The sequence below is a fragment of the Kryptolebias marmoratus genome, linkage group LG10, assembly GCF_001649575.2.
Source record: "Kryptolebias marmoratus isolate JLee-2015 linkage group LG10, ASM164957v2, whole genome shotgun sequence".
In the NCBI taxonomy this organism is placed as follows: domain Eukaryota; kingdom Metazoa; phylum Chordata; class Actinopteri; order Cyprinodontiformes; family Rivulidae; genus Kryptolebias; species Kryptolebias marmoratus.
The window spans coordinates 16,449,317-16,467,926 of NC_051439.1; the positions used below are offsets into that span (position 1 = coordinate 16,449,317).

The 18,610-nt window shown below is 42.6% G+C and overlaps 2 protein-coding genes across 7 annotated transcripts in view; one reads left to right on the forward strand and one right to left on the reverse strand.

The window, feature by feature from the left end:
• Positions 1-1,068: 1,068 nt before the first annotated feature.
• insm1b (insulinoma-associated 1b) lies at positions 1,069-4,057 on the forward strand. Its single transcript, XM_017411145.3, has one exon. The coding sequence runs from the start codon at positions 1,468-1,470 to the stop codon at positions 2,971-2,973; it is 1,506 nt and encodes a 501-aa protein (XP_017266634.1). The 5' UTR covers positions 1,069-1,467; the 3' UTR covers positions 2,974-4,057.
• A 2,699-nt stretch (positions 4,058-6,756) lies between these two features.
• Positions 6,757-18,610, reverse strand: part of ralgapa2 (Ral GTPase activating protein catalytic subunit alpha 2) — an 85,671-nt gene continuing 73,817 nt past the window's right edge. For 5 of the 6 annotated variants that reach the window (XM_037977781.1, XM_037977780.1, XM_025004998.2 and 2 more), the window contains 2 exons: positions 13,937-14,058; positions 6,757-8,143 (listed from right to left, as the gene is read on the reverse strand). In XM_037977781.1, the coding sequence (XP_037833709.1) occupies positions 7,986-8,143; positions 13,937-14,058 (280 nt within the window). In that variant the 3' untranslated portion in view covers positions 6,757-7,985. Of the gene's footprint in view, positions 8,144-10,088; positions 10,133-13,936; positions 14,059-18,610 lie in introns of all 6 variants that reach the window. The other variant, XM_017415092.3, reaches the window with a different exon arrangement.

Here is an 18,610-nt window from a genome sequence, read left to right on the forward strand (position 1 = left end):
GAAAGGAAGGCGCAGGCCTGCGGTTCAGCTCCGATTGTGTAATTATTTGACTTGGTCATACTGCAGCTTTATGCAAATGAGGGGAACAATGAACGACGATGGAGATTAATTCCTCCCTGGTCTGCTGACTGAAAAGGGGGGGAGAATGCACTCTCTGCCAAGTGGCGCACTGTCGCATATAGGCCCGCACTTAGTCTTTTAAACAAAAAAAACATATATAAGAAATGTGCATAGAATTTACAGCAGATATGAAAAGACAGGAAAAGTTCTTGTTGTTGGTCACACAATACGTTGTGTATTTTAACTGTTATTGCAAGAGTTTGATTTAAAAACTTAAAAAAAAATTCTTAATTTTTACAGATTTATCACAAACTTCGAAGCTCTACGAAAACAACACCAGCTATATTTACCCCCTCGGAATATCTGCTGAATGTCCCAACTCCAGCCCCGGCTGCTGCCTTCTTTGTCTGAAGCCCTGATTCCGCCCTGCACGCGTCGTGCTGTGGCCCAGATTGGCCGTGAGTCCTGTTTCACAGTTAAGAGGTCAATTTGCCTTTGAAACGAGAAAAAAAAAGATATCCAAGCACAGGCAGACGTGGCTATTGTTCCCAAAGACCAGAGGGCTTTCTTATTACTTATGTATGCAGCGAGATGTCTGATTTATATGTTGAGTTAAACTGCCGAGACAGACACGTGCCCCAAAATAAAGAACTATACCCTTTATAGTGTTTGTTTTGATGAACCGATAGTCTATCAAACAGAATTGTTTGATTCGTGCGTAAAAGTCGTGCGTAAAAAAGCCAAAGGAGAAAAACACAAACGTCTCGTTACCTTAAAGGCAACTCAAAAATAATATGTGCAGACTTATTTTATGAGTTTATTTATCCACCATCACAGCAGAGCCCTGAAGAAGCAGATATTGTGGTTTGTATTAATCTTGCCTTATTTCAAAACTGCGATGATTGTGCGCAGTGACGGACATTTCCTTTTGGCAACTCCGGGGCCCCCAGAGGAGAGCCACAAAGCAGTGGCACGTGTGCATTTGTGCAGGGGCCCATCAGACCGTAAAAGGAGGAGGGTCCCGGCGTGTGCCTCCGTCGGGGAGGGGCTGCGCGCACACATTAATGTAATAAACCGCCAGTGCATCTGCTGAGCTATCTGCACATCCTCCAACGAAATCCACCAAACCCAGGCTCTGAGCCCTCCCACAATAAAATCCACTGGGATCTTGGTTTCATCCTATTGGTCGGGGATGCTGCGACAGGGGGGCGAGAACAATAGCATCATTCCGGCATAAAAAGAGTGGAGCTATGCCTTGGAGACGAAAACATTTCAGCAACAGAAGGGTCGATATACTGGGGGGATAAAGTCCCGAAAGCTTCTGGTGTTGCCATATTTTCTACCAAACCTGGATACTTCAGACTTCACCCACCTCCTCGAAGTGCCTTTCCGCTGTCACCCGCCAAGATGCCCAAAGGATTCCTGGTAAAACGAAACAAGAAATCTGCACATGTTTCCTACAGGACTCGCTCAGACGAAGATGAGCTCCAGGAGCTCCCCACCCCAGTTGCCTTGCCGAGTCAGACGGACCCCTCCCCGCCGATGTCCGTGGCGTCCAGTCCGGACCGCGCCTCAGCCTCGCCGGATTTCACCGCGGCTGACGCGACGGTGCCAAGACTGGAGAAGCCGGCCCAGTTCGGCAATCCAGAAGCGGTGTGCCAAGCCCTCTACAGCCCCACCCGACCCGTTAGCAAGGAGCACGACAGGGAATATTTGGAGCGAAGTTTCAATCTGGGCTCGCCGATTTCTGCCGAGTCATTCCCCACAACCGCCTCCCTCTCCGGCCTGGAGCATCTCATGTACGCTCCGGTAGACCTGAAGATCGGCACCAGCAACAGCAGCCGCAGCGGCACCAACACCACCAGCAGCACCAGCAGCCTCACGGGACCAAACAACCGGGTCGCCACCAAACGACCCGCCGCAGATGGAGCAGAGCGCAAACCCAAACCCGCCTCAAAGAAACCCAAAGCCATTAGAAAACTCAACTTCGAAGACGAGGTGACGACCTCCCCGGTGCTCGGGCTGAAAATCAAAGAGGGGCCGGTGGAGATGAAGCCGAGGGCGCAGTCCTCCGGGGGGGGCAAACCTCTTGGGGAGTTCGTGTGCCAGCTGTGCAAGGAGGCGTACGCGGACCCCTTCTCCCTGGCTCAGCACAAGTGCTCCCGCATCGTCCGAGTCGAGTACCGGTGTCCCGAGTGCGACAAGATGTTCAGCTGCCCGGCGAACCTCGCGTCCCACCGCCGCTGGCACAAGCCCCGGACCACCGGCGCGCCGGCGGCGGGCCCCGGGCCCGCGCAGCAGCCGGGCGTCAAAGCTGAAGCGGGCAAGATGCCGCCGCTGGGGGTCAAGTCCGATGAAGCCAAAGAGATGAGTGACAGAGACAGCCCGAGTCCGGGTCTGTCCGAGTCTGGTTCTGAAGACGGCTCGTATGACTGCCAGTTCTGCGGGAAGAGGTTTAAGCGGCAGGCATACCTAAGAAAACACATCATGGGGCACCAGGTGCTGCAGAAGAAGGTGCTGGAGGAGCACGGGTTTCAAACCAGCGACCGAGCAGCGACGGAGCAGGCTCCCGCGTCTGCCCCCTCCTCCTCCGCCTCCGCCTCCTCCTCCTCCTCAGCATCCTCCTCCTCTGCCTCCTCCTCAGCATCCACGGAGGACGCGTCAAACCAAAGCCCCCTGAATCTGAGCCCGGTGGACTGCCTGCTGTGCCCGGTGTGCGGGGAGAGTTTCACCAGCAGGGCCGGCCAGGAGCGACACCTGCGCCTCATGCACTCCTCCCAGATCTACCCGTGCAAGTACTGCCCCGCCACCCTCTACAGCTCGCCGGGCCTCACCAGGCACATAAACAAGTGCCACCCCTCGGAGAACAGGCAGGTGATCCTGCTGCAAATGCCGGTGCGCCCCGCCTGCTGAAGACAGAACTTGTGCCTTTGATGGGGAAAGATTAGGGATGGGTGGGAGAGAAAAGATAAGGAAAGCGGCTTTGGGTTAGGAGAAAAAGAAAAAAAAAAAAGAATAAAGTTTCTGCCATAACTTTAGGCCAATGAAAGGCAGGGCTGTTTGATGTTTAAGTGGTGTCTTTTCCATGCCAATCAGTGATTGTTGAATGCTTGTCTCTATATTCCAATAGGCCTATTTTGAGATTTTATTTCTCAAATTAGTTTATCAAGTGGAGAAAAAAAAGAATACAAAGCGTTAGTTTGACTGTTAAAGGGTATTTTTCTAGGACAGCACATCAATGATAGCTTCTAGACCTAAGAAACGTCTTTAAATTCTCAGAAATCCGTTTTTTCCCCCATGAAAGTCTCTCCTGAATTCACCGACCGTGAGTGCTCCATCTCTGTAGCTTTACGCCAGTTTGTGAACGACGTGACTTTCTCAACTTTGTCTTGGTGGGGGGAGAAAAGTGGGACTGAAGAATTCACTGTTTAGTAGAACCACAAATGCCTTTAGAATACAGATAAATCTAGTCTGAAATAGCCTACATACATCCAAATCCCGCTGTATAACTGCCTTAAAAAGTCAACATAGATTGTTTTTAATTTTGATTGCTGGCACATATTTTATTATTATTATTATTATTATTATTGAAGATTGTTGCAATATTTTTCATCATATTTATTTATTTATTCTAATTATTTTATGTAACTTATTGTGATTTTTTTTCCTCCTGTGAATTGTTCTGGCAGTTTACATGTCGTACAGCCAAAATGTTTTTAATTTGTTTTGTTGTTGTTTTAATTTTTTTTTTTTGTTTTTCTTTTGTTGAATTTTATTAGTTGTGATAATTGTCGTGGGTCGGGTTTGAATCTTCAATCTTTACAGCTCTTGTTCAAAAAAAAAAAAAAAAGAAAAGAAAAAAGTAAACGTAAAGCTCTTACCTTAGATGCAATCTTTTTTAAGGACAAGTTATTTTTCTTAAATGTTGGCTTTTATAGCGCTTTGATTGTATGTGTATATCGTTGGTGTCTATCGAAATAAAATATTTTCAAAAGGACACATGGTCTCAGAGTGACTTTATAAACTTCCTTTAAAACACATTCATTATTAGATAGTCATTAAAATAAGACGGTAAGTCATTATAATTTATTAAATTAAAAAAATCTAATAAAAAATCTTGTTCAAAATTCTGCTTTTCCATCCTAAAAATGTCACATCATTTAAAACTTTTAAATGTTGAATAACTTGATCCTAACTAACTTTTCAGTATCATTCCTGGATCACAAGCTGAAGCATTTATTTTGAAATCCATATAAAATAAAATAAAATCCTAATGCAGATGTATTTATTTTAACTCGTTTCTGAATTTAAACTAAATAAATTAAACTTTTAAATCCAACCTGGAGGCCAACAGTGTCTGTCGGCCTGTTGGGGTTACAATCAAGACTGGAAAAAGTTAAGTTTTGCTCTTTTTTGTCAGCTTTAAAAAGTGTTAAACTTCTTTTTTTCTTCTTAAGCGAATCAATTAAATCATCTTTCCTGTGGAAGAACAAACGTCTGACTGCATTCTGGCCCTCATTTATCAGACTGCTTTTCTGTAAATCATTGCTGCAGAGGCTCAAGAGACGCCGTTTCGCTGCCACAGAGAAGCACTTAGAGCCTTATCATAAATTCTTTCCTTAATACCATGTCAGGACATGACAGGAGGACAAAGAGGTGGCGGATCAGAGCTCACCTCTGCAGCAGTAAAACATCTGTCTGCTTCTGCAAAACTCAACAGCAGCTCGATTTTTCTTAGAGTTGGAGCTGATTTAGGACACGTCAGGGCAGAACCGTCACCTCAAGCTTAAATTATAAGAAAAAGAAATCCCACCTAACTTCACCTGCTTTTGTAGACCGTTCTGTTTTCTACTTATTTAAGTCGAAAGAGAGTAACAAACTTTCTAAAACGAATCTAACGCTCCCTTGAGGCAACAGTGATTTGTGAAAATGGACCACAGCCCGCAGTATAAGATGAAATAATACAATATGTAGCAATCACAGTGTCAGCCTGTTCTGTTGTGAGATATCTGAAGTCAATGAGAGCAGCGAACAGCGCTGAGCCAAGTGAAAATGAGGTAACATTAGGATTATTTCTCACACACACAGTTTCAGGGCTCCAATTATGGTCAAGTGCTTTTCTTGCGTCTTCATGTGGCCCAGGAGAGGCAGGGCACCTGTAGGTGCTGCAACCATTGCACCTGTACCTCCTGGTGAGGTTCCATTACGCCGGCCTCCTCTAAGTAGGTCTGAGCAGCAGGGGAGACAGATGGGAGGAGGGTCAGGTTACCCCCACTGCTGCCAGCACAGCCGGGCCGGGGTCAGAAAGCCCACAGTAACGGCGACATCATTAAAAACACAACTTTAAACCAGAAGCACGTTCTTCAACTAAAAGAAAAAAAAACAAAACACACACACACACACAAACAATGTGTAGAATTTCAAAATGATTTAATGAAATGTTTCAATTTTCACATTTCTAGTGAAGATAGCAGGACTTCGGTCATTAAAAACAGTTTGATATGTTGACAAGTCAGGATGAAAATTTCAAGCTTCTTGCTCTCTTATAGGTACAAAGATTATATTACAGGCATTATTAGATTTATATTAAAAGGGCAAACGAGGCCCTCGAATTTGACACAATGTACAAGGATTTCTAAAACGAGAAGAGGAAAAAAAATATCAAGACTAAGACTACTTTTCTTCACAATATAAGATGCACAATCTCAGTCCAAATATCTCCAGCAACTAAAAAAAGGGAGAACACATCCCTTCAACAGACATTTTCTAAAACCTACAATCTTTAGATCGACATCACGGCGATCCGGGCCTATATATTTATACATTCTTTAAAACGCAAAAAAGCACAAACAGGTCTGTCGGACCTCCTGCTGTTTGGATTCCTCATATTCTGCTGGAGGAAAGAACAAACAAAAGGGAGGTGAGATGTCGGGAGAAACAGGGTAAGGCATAGTAGTGCAACAGATGGGGATAGTGTTGCAGCTTGGGTGGAGCTCTCAGAGGGTGTGAGTGTGTGTGGTGCTGGTTGGGAGGGGAGGGGAGGGGAGNNNNAGAGGAGGCGAGAGGAGAGGGGAGGCAAGAGGGGAGGGGAGGGGAGGGGGGGAGAGACACCTGGCTACCATGACAACCTGAGCGGGCAGGTTGGAGGAGTGAGAGCGCCGGCCTGGTTGTTGCTAGGAGGGCTGGTGAGAGTTCAGCTCTGGCATGCCACCTACACCTACACCCCCTCCCCCTTTCCACCTCGGGGCCTCAAGAGGCCACATAGGATGAGCATCATGGGAAAAAAAAAAAAAAAAAAAGAAGAGGAGTTGATACCACTCAACTCAATGCACAGATAAAGGTGGAAAAGCACAGCATCACAATTTTAAATCCATCTGTTGTTTTTTTCTTTGTGGGAGGCACAAGACTGACCTTTAGAGAGGCGGGGAGAGGAAAGCACTTTGTTTTCCATCGCTAAAGAGGGCATGTGATGCAGGTTGATCATGTTTGTCCGAAGATTAAACCTAATTTAACAAAGTAGGTGCTGCATTAGCGGTGTGGGACATCATCTTACTTTTTAAAACAGACAGGCACTGCGAGAAGCTCTCTCAAATACACAAACAGACTCAAACACTCGCATACAAACACGCACACACACCAGTGCATGGATAAAATTTCACCTGAGGCTCTAGCGTTTTTTCTTTTTTCCTCTAAACAGCATATGAACACATAAAAACAACACATTTTATCAAGTAATCATCTCTAATCCTATAAATCTAGCAAACATACATCAAAAAATAAGATTTTAAAGCAATAAGAATTCAAAGTACAACATTCAACACTAATGACAAGTGAGTGCAAAAACGTTGGGAATGTTGGAATGTCGATGTTTTAGCTTCACAGGACAGGAAACTGATAGCAGAGGAAAGAGACAGCAGGAACTTATCCAATTACCGGACACGAGCCTAAGTTAATGACATCAGAAAACAATTACAAACGCAGTCTTTTCTCATTCCAGCAGAGTTGCATAAATCAAATCATGAGAAAATCTATTGGAATTCATTTAAAAAGGAATATGAGAGAGGTAAAAAATACAAAAACAAATCTCATTTTATCTCGAGTTAGAAAGACGTCATCGATTGTCCGCTCAAAAGAAAGAAAGAAAAACGAATCCTCGGACCGTGCGCACTTCAGGGACTCCGTGCCCAGGTCATCTGAGCAGTAGTGCAGTGAGTAAAAAATCACTCTGGGGTGGCATTCCCCGATGCATCAGTCTTTTCTTGTTTCCAGTGTGGGAAGATGCTCCATAAACATTTCCCAAACTGGTGCTACAGGGCAGGACAACAGCTTCAGCATCATTCTGTCACTACCTGAAGTGGTGTCTTTTACACAGGAAGGTGACAAATGCAAAAAGAGATAAAAAGGACAGACATATCTCGAAGTGGACACCAATCTCATGTGCAATTTGAGCACTAACTGTCATTCAGTGCTTCTTTACATTAAGTGTTGAATTAAATGAGACAAAGAAACAGCTTAAAGTAGTCTCCCATTCCCTTACTATAGTAAGAACTTTGATTTTTCTAGTGCCTTGAGAGCGCCCTAGAAAAGTAGAATAAAAATCACATTTATATCACAGTTTCCATTAGGTAAATAAAGTCATCCTACGCTGCTGAACCCACAGTTTAGCCACATGCCCGTTTCAAATAACGCAATAAAAACTGAAATGTAGCGGCAGAAATCATAGCTAGCAAATTGAATTAAAAATTACAACATGCTCCAGTTAAGTTTTATAAGAAACAACATAAAATAGAAAAAAAAACATGCCAAAAAAACAAAAACAAAACAGGAACAAGACAATTTTGCAGTCACAGCTGGGTGTGTGAAGGTTCTTTGAGAACAGATTAAAGGCTTCACTCAGGGAATAAAAGGAAAGTGGGTTGCAGAGCTCAGTTAGAAGATTTGCTTATAGCGCTTGCTGATCTGCGAAGTTTTCCTGAAACTCTCTGTTTCGTCGAGCGGGGCATGGTGGGGGACACCTGGTCGACGGAGTCCGACGTCGTGGTGGTATTTCCACCTTCGGTGCTCATGCTGCCAGTGAGAGATCCTGAGAGAGAGAGAGGGAGAGAGAGAGAAGAAAGAAAAAATAAGACAAACAGATAAAGATGGTTAAATCTGACAAGGCTTGGTATGAAGTACTGTACATCCCAGCATGCTTTGCCATGCATCTGACTCCTCATGAAACCAAGATTACCCAGTTCATTGAATTTTAACCCACAATAACACAATCTAAAATATAAACTACAAAAAAAAAGTTAGGATTTGAATTATTTTTGCTGAGACTAACAAGAATTATGAAAGCAAATGAAACATTTTAGAAATTACATGCTTTTTTTACGTGCTGTAGAAAAGCAAAGCTTGTTAAAAGAGAGGCCAACTTCATTCCCAAGTTCTTTTTTCGGTGCTTATATGATGTAAACAGAGAGGCAACCTTTGCAGGTAAAAAGAAAGTATTCAGTTCACAGCGTGATGGCAGAATGCTTTGAATGAAAGTAAAATTACACATTACGCTCTTGTTGTGAATATTGGAGCCTTCCCATTGTCAAACCTCGTCCCTTTTCACAAAAACTTCCCATCACAGATTACGGGATGGCCAACAGTAATAAGCTGGGAGGTGGGCATGAAATGCTGTCGAGGACAATCAAGTATTGTGAACGTCTACTTCCTCGCTGTGCCCCTGACCGAATCTAAACTACGGGCCCCCCGCCTGCCTCGGCCCCATGCCTCGAGTTTAAACAACTTTTCTGCTTTGTTGAGATGGCATCTGGTTGCCTATTTTCTTTCCTATCCTTTTATTTCCTGCCATTTTTCGGAGGCATCTCAAGTTGCAGTGGCTAAAAGGAATGGCAGATGGCGGGAGTAACAGACACAGCAGCACATTGGACACCGGGCAGCATCCAGCGCCGCGGCTCGCTGGGAGAGGAGGCCGGGCCACAGATGAAACGCTGGGTGTGTGCATTGTAAAGGGCTACAGGGGAGGTGAAAGGCCTGATTGTAGGTTCCAAAATCTGCATATAAATATAAAAAAAGGGATGGGCTCGGCTAAAAATGTGGGCGGCCTTATGAACACAGCAAATTTTGCATTCCTGTATTCATTCCAACAGTAAACACACAACACATCCAGTGTAAACACTCATCATAAACTGAAGGGAATACCTACTCAATAAGCTTCCCTTCATGGCAGTAAAACATGCTGCACCTAACAGTTATTGCTCCCACTGTGGCACTAAAATGACTGGTAGGTTCTAATCTTGTAAGAATGAAATTTCCTAGTAAGTGACTAAGAGAGAGAAAAAAAATAACCCCAATCAAGAAAAGAACACCGTGCCATCATTATTTCCATTATACACATGCATCCCTCGCTCTTTACTTAGCCAAAACTTCTTTACAGTCGTGTTAATTCCAGATGGAGAGAAGAAGGGAAAGATCGAGAGGGAAAGAAAACAAAGGGAGTCTTTAAATGGCCCTGCAATCCCATTGGTCCCCACTGCAGCAGTTCAAACAAGGCTTTGGATGACAAAGACGTCTTCCAGTGCGGCAGGTGTTAGTCTCAGAGTCTGCCCCAGGCAAACAGGCACACTCCAACAGGAGGAAATGAAGAGGAGGGGTATGTGGAGGGATTGAGGGAGGGGGGAAGGAAAGAAAGAAAAAGAGAAAAGTGTTTGCTGGGGGAAGAGATAAAGGCGCACCACATGCAGAAGCGAGGACCAGAAGTGTAGCCGTATTGTTCATGCTGCTACTTAGTCAGGTGCTAATTGTCGCCAGCGTGCATCACTCTCAATTACCAGCCTGGCCTAAACAGTAGGACACCCCCAAATAAACAGCCTGGTTTCTCTTTCCTTTTCCATTTATAAGAGCACTCAGTAAATAAAGCTTGGTTAGTACTGAATGAAAAGGAGCATTTGGGGGAAAACAGCCAGGATGAGTGAACGAGCGAAGGGTAAGTAGGGCAGCCAGACCAAAACAAACTTCCGGTCAGACTCGAGGCTTACCTTCACCACATTTAGCATTTGGAGCTTTAAGATATTTTTTTAATCTAAAAGGGAAAAACAAAGTAGATAATCATGTGAGAAAGAAGTGGACACAACAAAAACAGCAGCAGAACACAACACAACGCTGCTGAGAAATCAAAAAATCTTTTAGGAGGTTTAATGGAGTCACTTCAAGCAGCGTGTGTGGTGGTTAAGTTAGTTTTAACTCGAAGGTTTAAAGAAACAGAGTTAACTCATTTTGGATGATGAGTTATTTAACAAGTGGTATTTTTCTGGAGGTACTTTGATGTCTGATGGCACCTAATAACAGAGATTAAAAAGAAAAAAAAGTAAGACCACTACGAAAGCCAAAGCACAAATGGTGTGCAGTTCACATGGAAACAAGCTTAGAAACATTTACCACCAATGTTACGAGTAGAGAAGTAGTTGGGGTGAAAGAGTAAAAGATGCTGGGGCACCTCAAAGGGTCATTGGAGCTTTTATGTCGTTTTATCCTGAGAGAACTGCTGGTTTCTCCTGTGCGGTTAATCATTTTAAGAAGTACAGCAAATGACCACAAAATCACAAAAAAAAAAAAAAACACTAAAAAGTGAGCAAGCGGTGCAAGGTGTAACACAACAAGAACAGAGCACTGATGACGGAGTTTGTGTGGAGGATGGGCTCGCTCATGCATGAAGCTGCACGGTGTTGATACCACAGAGAAAATAAGAAACACGTGGATGGGTGACATGAATGAACTCAGGTTAAAGCCTTACAGCAATTTGGTGACACACTGGAGTTCCTTATTTACAAAAACCAGCATGCAGGACTCACATTTAAACACAAAACCTGCGTTACTTTTATAAAAAGGACTAAATGACACGTCGACCCTTGTTGTTTGCCGATGGCTCACAGAAAACTAAATGAACGGACGTTATGGGGCAGAGGCTGGGCGTCATGCCGAGTATGAAGGAAGCAGGCGGTCTTACAGTCCAGCTTGGCCCAGGGGTAATCCATGTCCCAAACCATCCCCGGCCAACGCCTGCACGCTGTCATGGAGCATGGATGACATGTTAGTGGCAGCAATGGTAGCCAGAGCAGGATGGACACACACACAGATGGGTGGACTAACTCACATGGAAACACACACTCTTCAAGTGTTGCACATTTGAGAAAGACGAAGATGGAAAGCACCTGGTCAGCCATCACAGCCACATTAAAGCATGTACATTGATTAGCCATAACATTATGACCACTGAGATAATATGGAATAGGTGATTTTTTTGCAGTAAAAACAGCTGCATGGACTCCACCAGACCTCTGAAGGTCTGCCGTGGCCTCAAAAATCAAATACTGGATCAGTTTGGTTTAAGCACATCCCACTGATGTTTGAAATTATATATACATAATACAGCAAAAAAAACTTCATATATATGTGTGTGTCAGTATGCGCTTTCACGTCAATTATCAGTGGTTGTAATGTAATGGCTGACCTGTGTATTTTGCCTGATGAAACAAGTCTCAGACATGACAGCCAATGGTTAAAAAACACAATCAGATGCACATTTTACAGAGTATAAAACTTAAAAGGTTAAACATATAACTGCAGTTAAGACATACTGTAAGTTAGTTCATCTTCATGTTTGGAAATACAGCAAGAAATAGACAAAAATACATGGAATAAACCCACAACACTTACTGCTACATCTGAAAAACAGGATTGTCTGTCACAAATTGGATGCTCAAACATCATTTAAAAGCTCATTTTAAGTTTTTAAAACAAGCTTGATTAACTATCAGTGCTTCCAGCATATCAAATGTAAATGCATGCTGGTTTTCTTTGACAGTAAAAAATATTCACATGAATATTGCAACATGAAATTTTGGAAACCTTTTGTAGATCTCACTTATAATTTATCTGAATAAAAAAGAGGCCAATCACTAGGTCAGAATGGCCTTTTTGTAGAGGATAAACAGTGAAATTGCTAAATTACTGTTAATCTGTTAACATGCATGGATCCTAGAAAAATACAAATTTCTGTTCAGAACAAATTAAGCAGCAGTCAGGGGGCGATGGCTGCGCTATGTGCACAATTATTAGGCTAAGTGTATTTCTTGGGCTTAATTTTCTTGAGTAGTTAAAATGCTTTTACTTCCTCAATGCTACTTAACTCCAAAACTAAATATTTAACCCATAAAAAGTGAGTTTTAGATTTCTCTGAGAAACTTTGCACAGTAAATATGGGATCGGGTCAATATTCAGCCATCTTGTGTGGCCCTGCTGGCTGTCCAAGAAGTAAAATACAAAGCTTCAAAAGAAGAAGAAAAACTGTCTTTGGGTATTTCTTGGACAAATGCTGACATTTAGCGAGTAATCTTTGTTGGTGGTCATCTTTTCTCCTTTTGCTTTAACCTCAACGATGTATCAGAGCGCTTGAGACACTTTGTGTAATTTGCACTTCTGCTAGTTTTACTTCTATTTTCAATCTTTTTTTTTTAAACTATTATTTTGTTATTTATTTTGTGACTCTTTCAATTATAACAACACAAAATTAGATGATTACACCTCTTATTTTTCCAACCTTGGCTCATTTTACAGTGTTGCATCTATTTGAAATGTTATTTTTGGACAATCTTACCTGAAGTCGTGAAGTAGTGCAGTACTAACAATTATCACAGAATCCAAACAATGGTTTGGATTTAGAAAATATTTCTGCATGCACTTATTATGTTAATGTTTCTTGCATTAGTCCCAGCACAGGTTTAAAAATATGAATAATTAATTTTACTTCTAAATAACATTTTTAATTTCAGACCAGATTCTACATTAATTTTGCTTATGTCCCCAGCTTCAGAGACATGAAAAAAATGTTTTTGTATTTTCCCTTATACATTTATATATATATATATATATATATATTGCTATTGTTGTTTTGGCTCCTGAAAGATATATTTTTTTTGTCTGCAGGAGAGAATGACCAAAGGTATGGAAATGTGACAACTTGTCTGCCTAAATATCACACCTGCTGGTATTCAAAGTCCACCACACAAAAACACACACAAAAAACAAGACAGTTAATTTTCACTTGTCCACACAGAGTAAATATGTTGCATACACTCTAAAGCACCTTTAAAAGATATAAGCCCTGACATATTTGAAAATGACATGACATCTGCGGTGTAGTATTGTGAAGTGCTTTCCTTGTCAAAACAGAATGTGTGTCGGGATCCAATAGAGTAGAAAAGTGCAATCTCGTATTGATTTTGGTGCTGTTGCAGATCGATCAGAGCTGGTACAAGTAGGAAGAACAAGATAAGACACGTTTTCCATTCTATTCATCATGGACTGATAAGAGGGCTGTGCTGACATCCGCGAGCTGCTGCTGTTTGTCGGTCAGATCTTTAAAGTGTTAGTGAGTGAGCTCATGAGGAAACACACACACATATACACAAATACAAACAAGCACTCTGTAACTGCCATTTAAGAGGCTGCTTATATTCATGGGGAAGTAATTGCATGGAAAAATGCAGTTTGAAAAAAAAAAGAAAGAGAGAGATGAACAAAGTAGAGTGAGTGGGGCTTCAGGAAGTGGAGAAAACAGTGTGTTTGAAGTCAGTCGGACCGCATGAAGAGCCAGGGCCTGTTGTTTGATATTCATCAGTGAGTGTATGCGTTAAAGAAGACGGGGAGAATGAAGGTGGAGGAGGTGAACAGGTGTGTTGTAAAGAAAGAGGGACTGATTGAAGCTGAAGAGGTTAAAAAAAAAAAAGATGACGGAGGAAGACACGAGGGGTAAAAAATAGGGTTGAGATGAAGCAATGAAGAGAAAAAGGAGGAGGACAGAAGTGTGGTGGGGTTTATGTCTCACCTGTCCCGCTTGCTGGATAGGCAGGTGAGGGGGAGAAGACCTGCGATGCAAAGTCTTCAAAGGTCATAACCTCTTTGTGGTTCTGAACAATGGCCTCCAAGTAGAGCGCTCGCTCCTCATAGCTGGTTGGGTCTCGTTAAAGGAGAAAATATAATGTGTAGGAAGAGGCAAAAACAAGCAAACAGGTGAAATCTTGCCTGCAATTTTTAAATGAATTCTCAAAAAAATATTTTCACATGGTCCTAAATTCATCAATGTATATGAAACATAGGTAAACAGGACCAAAAAATAACAGCAAGAATAAAATAATTAAACTGCAGCATCACACAGAAACATAATACTGTTAGGATAGGAGGTATATTCACTGCACAAAGCAGCTCCACCATCAGTCAGAAGCAAAGATGGAACAATCAGCCATGCCACACAGCCTAATACCACAAGCAAGTCTCCAAAATAATCATAAAAAAAGGAATACATCACTACTCTCCTCTCCTGACTCTCGTCCCTGTTTTCTCTCTAATAGAACCCCTGCTGCAGGCTGCATGTCTAGGACCACCCTCCCCGATGTGCTGCCTGCCACTTCTCCGTGCCATCAGGGGGAAAATTGGAGCCATTTGAAATTCAGAGTGACAAGCAGTGACTGAAGCCTGGGCAGCCAGCATGCAGGATGGATGGCTGGATCTGCAATGGGGGAAACTTCAATAAATAAGTAGATAAATAAGCCTACAAAATGGCTGCTGAGTGAGAGTAGAAAACATTCTGATACCCATTACCATAGCATTATCATGGATATTTCCTGCTAAGTCTGTTGTGGAATGGAGGCAAGTGCTGAGGAAAATATGATGTCGGAAACCACTGGAGTAAAAAAAGGCTATTTGATGACATAATGATAGTAAAGATAGTGAGATTGCACAATGTGTAGGTGTGCACATATTTGAAAATAAGTCTGATTTTCTCTGTAAAATTGCTTGACAAATGCATGAACTCTCACTCTCAAACACACAGAGCTCTAGTTATTGAACACTGATGACCTCCTCTCCCCCTCATCTCATTATGACTGCCAGGGTGGAGTGAAACTAGGCAGTCACTGACGCCAAGGATGTACCAGGCTAAGCAGAGATAGGCTGGACTGGGCCGAGGGGCGCTGGTCTGGGTTAGATAGATAGGACAAGACAGTCACTGGGCAAGGCGCCGGCAGTGGGCACATGCCGCCACAGCAGGGGCCAAGGCAGCCATGACCAATGGCTTTGAGGGGAACCATGGTGAAGCAGGGATGACGGGCACCTGTGCCGAGACACACCAGAGGGTACAACAGCCAAGCTGTTGAGGGTAACGAACAAAAAATGGACATAGGGTAGAATAAGACAAGATGAGGTAAATGAGAATGCTACAAAGAAGTACTTTAATAATCCTAGAAATGATTCAAAACACTGGTCTTTGGGTGTTTTGATGCAAAAAGAGTGTTAGACAAACCCTAAAATAAATTCACCATTGAATCCAGAAAAATAAAAGTACATATTTCACAATTCAAGCAGGAAAGAACAAATGGAAAGGCAACAAAATAAGAATAAATAAATAAGTGGGCTGTAAGACCTGCTAAGTAATACAGTGTAGCTAATTGACTATTCTTCACAGGAGAGCTGCAGAGCAGCATGACTTTAAGCACGTAAAAGCACTTCCTAATGTGCTCTATATCTGTCTTCCAGACATGCAACGTCACCGTTTTCTGTCACTTGCTGGAAACTGCGTTGAACAAAGAGTGGACATCCCAGGCTCTGCTGCCATGGTAACACAGGTCACAGCTCTGTGTGGTGGGTCACATCCAGGGTTTAGCGGATGATGGATAGAAAGAAAGGATTTTGTAAAAAATAACAAAATGTGCCCAGAAAGGTGATAAGTGGAGGAAAAAAAATATAAAAGAAAGAAAGACTTGATGAAACAACTTTGAGGGAAGCCGATAAATGAAAAACAAGGAAAGATGGGGACAGAGAGAGTCTCGGCACAGCGTGGGTCAACAGAGCCATATGGCGGTCCATTATCAGAGATGCAGATGACTGTGGGCCTGTTATTGAGATTCCTAAAGCAAATATTGACTCCAGCTGGAGCAGACGCTCCCTGACTCTGACACACGCCTCTTCTCCACTACTTCCTTCCGCTGCCCTCCATCTAAGTTAGACAAATGGATTACAGTGGGTGAGGGAACAAACCCTTAAAAGAATAAATTGGAGATACTGTTGGATTATCCAGAAATTAGCAAAAATATGATGCGAGATGGTGGAGAAAGATGGGGGGTAAGTAAGGGAGACTAATATAAGGTATTATGGGGATGTTTGAGAGTGAGAGGTATAATCAGCTTAAGTGAATGTTCAATGATTTGTGCAGGTAAAAAAAATTGCTGCAAAGAAATCTGACCTGATGCACAGCGAGTACTAATATTGCCTTCTCTCTCCCACTCTCATTTTTTCCTTGTTCCTAATTACTAATCCATGGGCACAGCTTGTTCCTCTGCAAATGCACAGATGCTGCCATCTCCTCACACTAACCTAATCAAGGAACACATCTAGAACAGTGACGCAAAGACCTTGTCCATGTCATGGACACCAAGCCTGTTGATGTTGACCTAGTTTTGTAGAAAAACAACAAGATACAGATACAACTGGTGAGCGTCTGGAAAACATGGTGGTCAGTCACAACATTCCAAAAATTATACTGCATTAAAATATTACAAAAGTCTTCCCAATAAACTGTATTAGTCTTTCACAGGTAACTCAACTATACTGTGTGCCAAAAATATACAAAAAGAGAAAATTTAGATAGGTCTACATTTCCACAGATGGACTGCAACTCAAGTCATCCGTGACATAACTGTCATTTACAGCTGAACTGGACCGACATGCAAGGAAGGACTGTGAGAGCAGACTGTGTTGCTCCACTTTGGGAATTTCCTTGGAACCCTGACGTTCCAAGTGGCTGCATTCCTATTAGGAAGAATAGTGGGAAACCAATGTAATGTCTATGGAGCGTAGCAGCCACCAGGACGGTAAAAATAAAAATATAAAGTAAAACATGTTTGGTTAGGACACTGATACCTGGAGATATGGAGGTTGTTATGGAGTTATGACAGGTGGGAGGAGAGTGGCAGCAATAAAAGAAAAGCACAAATGCAATTTACGGTCTATAACATTTACACATTTTGTATGATGAGTTTGAGCAGAAGTGATCATTTGTCATGCTGTTTCCTTCTGCTCCGCTCTCTCTTTTGTCATTACTTGCAACAACAACAGTGACTTATAGCTGGCTCTAGCGCAGTAGCGTGATCCCAAAAGATTACCACTGGCAAAGTCCCCCTACTCATACCTGTATAGGCATATCCGCATGTGTATCTGGGCCAGCATACTCGTACATGCATATGCATCTGTGGGTGTGCGCACATGCTATGTATACATATGCATGCGTGCTGTCCAGATGGCAGGGAGGTAGCTCTGGGGGAATGGTGGGGGTCAAGCATCTTTGTGGATCAAAGCCAATGTCAGGGCAGCTGCAGTGGCCCATGTTCAAGGTGAATGAAGGCCTCAGATGGCTGTTCATTAGAAAGCTGCCCCATTCCTGGTGGACCCCATCAGCCAATCCATACAAACACTCATGATCTTCCTGCACCCTTTTCTCTTTCCATCCACAGGGACCTGTTCTGAAAATACTCGTCCATTGGGATCCATTTTCTACTGTAAGCAACTGAACACAAGGAGACACATTTGGATGCTCACACACAAGCTGTGTAACAGAGACATTCACAAACACCAGTATCCTCTATGTACACAAGCAGTTTGAGAAAAAAAAGCCCAATTTGACCTCTGAACTGGTGTCTCTCTGGAGAGAAGCATCCTGACAATCAGACCAGGCTGACTCTTTGTGTTTCTCTGTCTCCCTGCTGACAAAAGTCCTCACACCACCATTGGCCTCTGACACACACTCAACACATTTGAAACAAATTGAGCCTTTAAACACACACACAGCCAGCATGGACCATTATGCATCATGGCTTCAAAAAGTAGTCCTTGACTAAAAGCTGCTCAGAACGTGAACATTTTACATTAAATGCATTATCAACTTCAGTCTTGAGACCAAGAATTTCACCAGATTTCATCCAAACCCAGTAATCATAAATTAAGAATCTTGGTAATTAGATACCCAGAGAACCCAATGGTCATGGATGTTTACCTAGGAAATATCTCTTTTTTTGTTTCTACATTTCACAAACTGAGGATGATTATGATAGTTTGTAGAACTATATTTAGTTTAAAAGGAACCATCAGTTAAATTATTATACTGCCACAGGTCTGGGTGGGATGAGAGTGGCGGCAACAAAATAAAAGTACAAAAGTAAATGTTTGTCTATAACATTTAGATATTTTGCATGATCAGTTTAGGTAGACTTGTCACACATGGCTGCAGCAACCTTTATCTGAAGGAACTCTGCGGTGTTCAAAATCCGAACTTTGATCCAAGATGGCCGACTTCCTGTAGGGTTTAGAAAATGGCTCCAAGAGAATTTTTTGTACATCCTAAAATGTTACACATGTGTAGCGAGTTTCATGATTGTCAGTAAAAGCATGACTTGGGGCTGCTTTTTTAAATTTTTCTAGGGGGCGCTGTGGAGGAATTAGGCCACGCCCA

What these genes read in the sequence shown, in the direction of transcription:
- insm1b (XM_017411145.3), top strand. Translation starts at nt 1,468, where the DNA reads ATGCCCAAAGGATTCCTGGTAAAACGAAACAAGAAATCTGCACATGTT.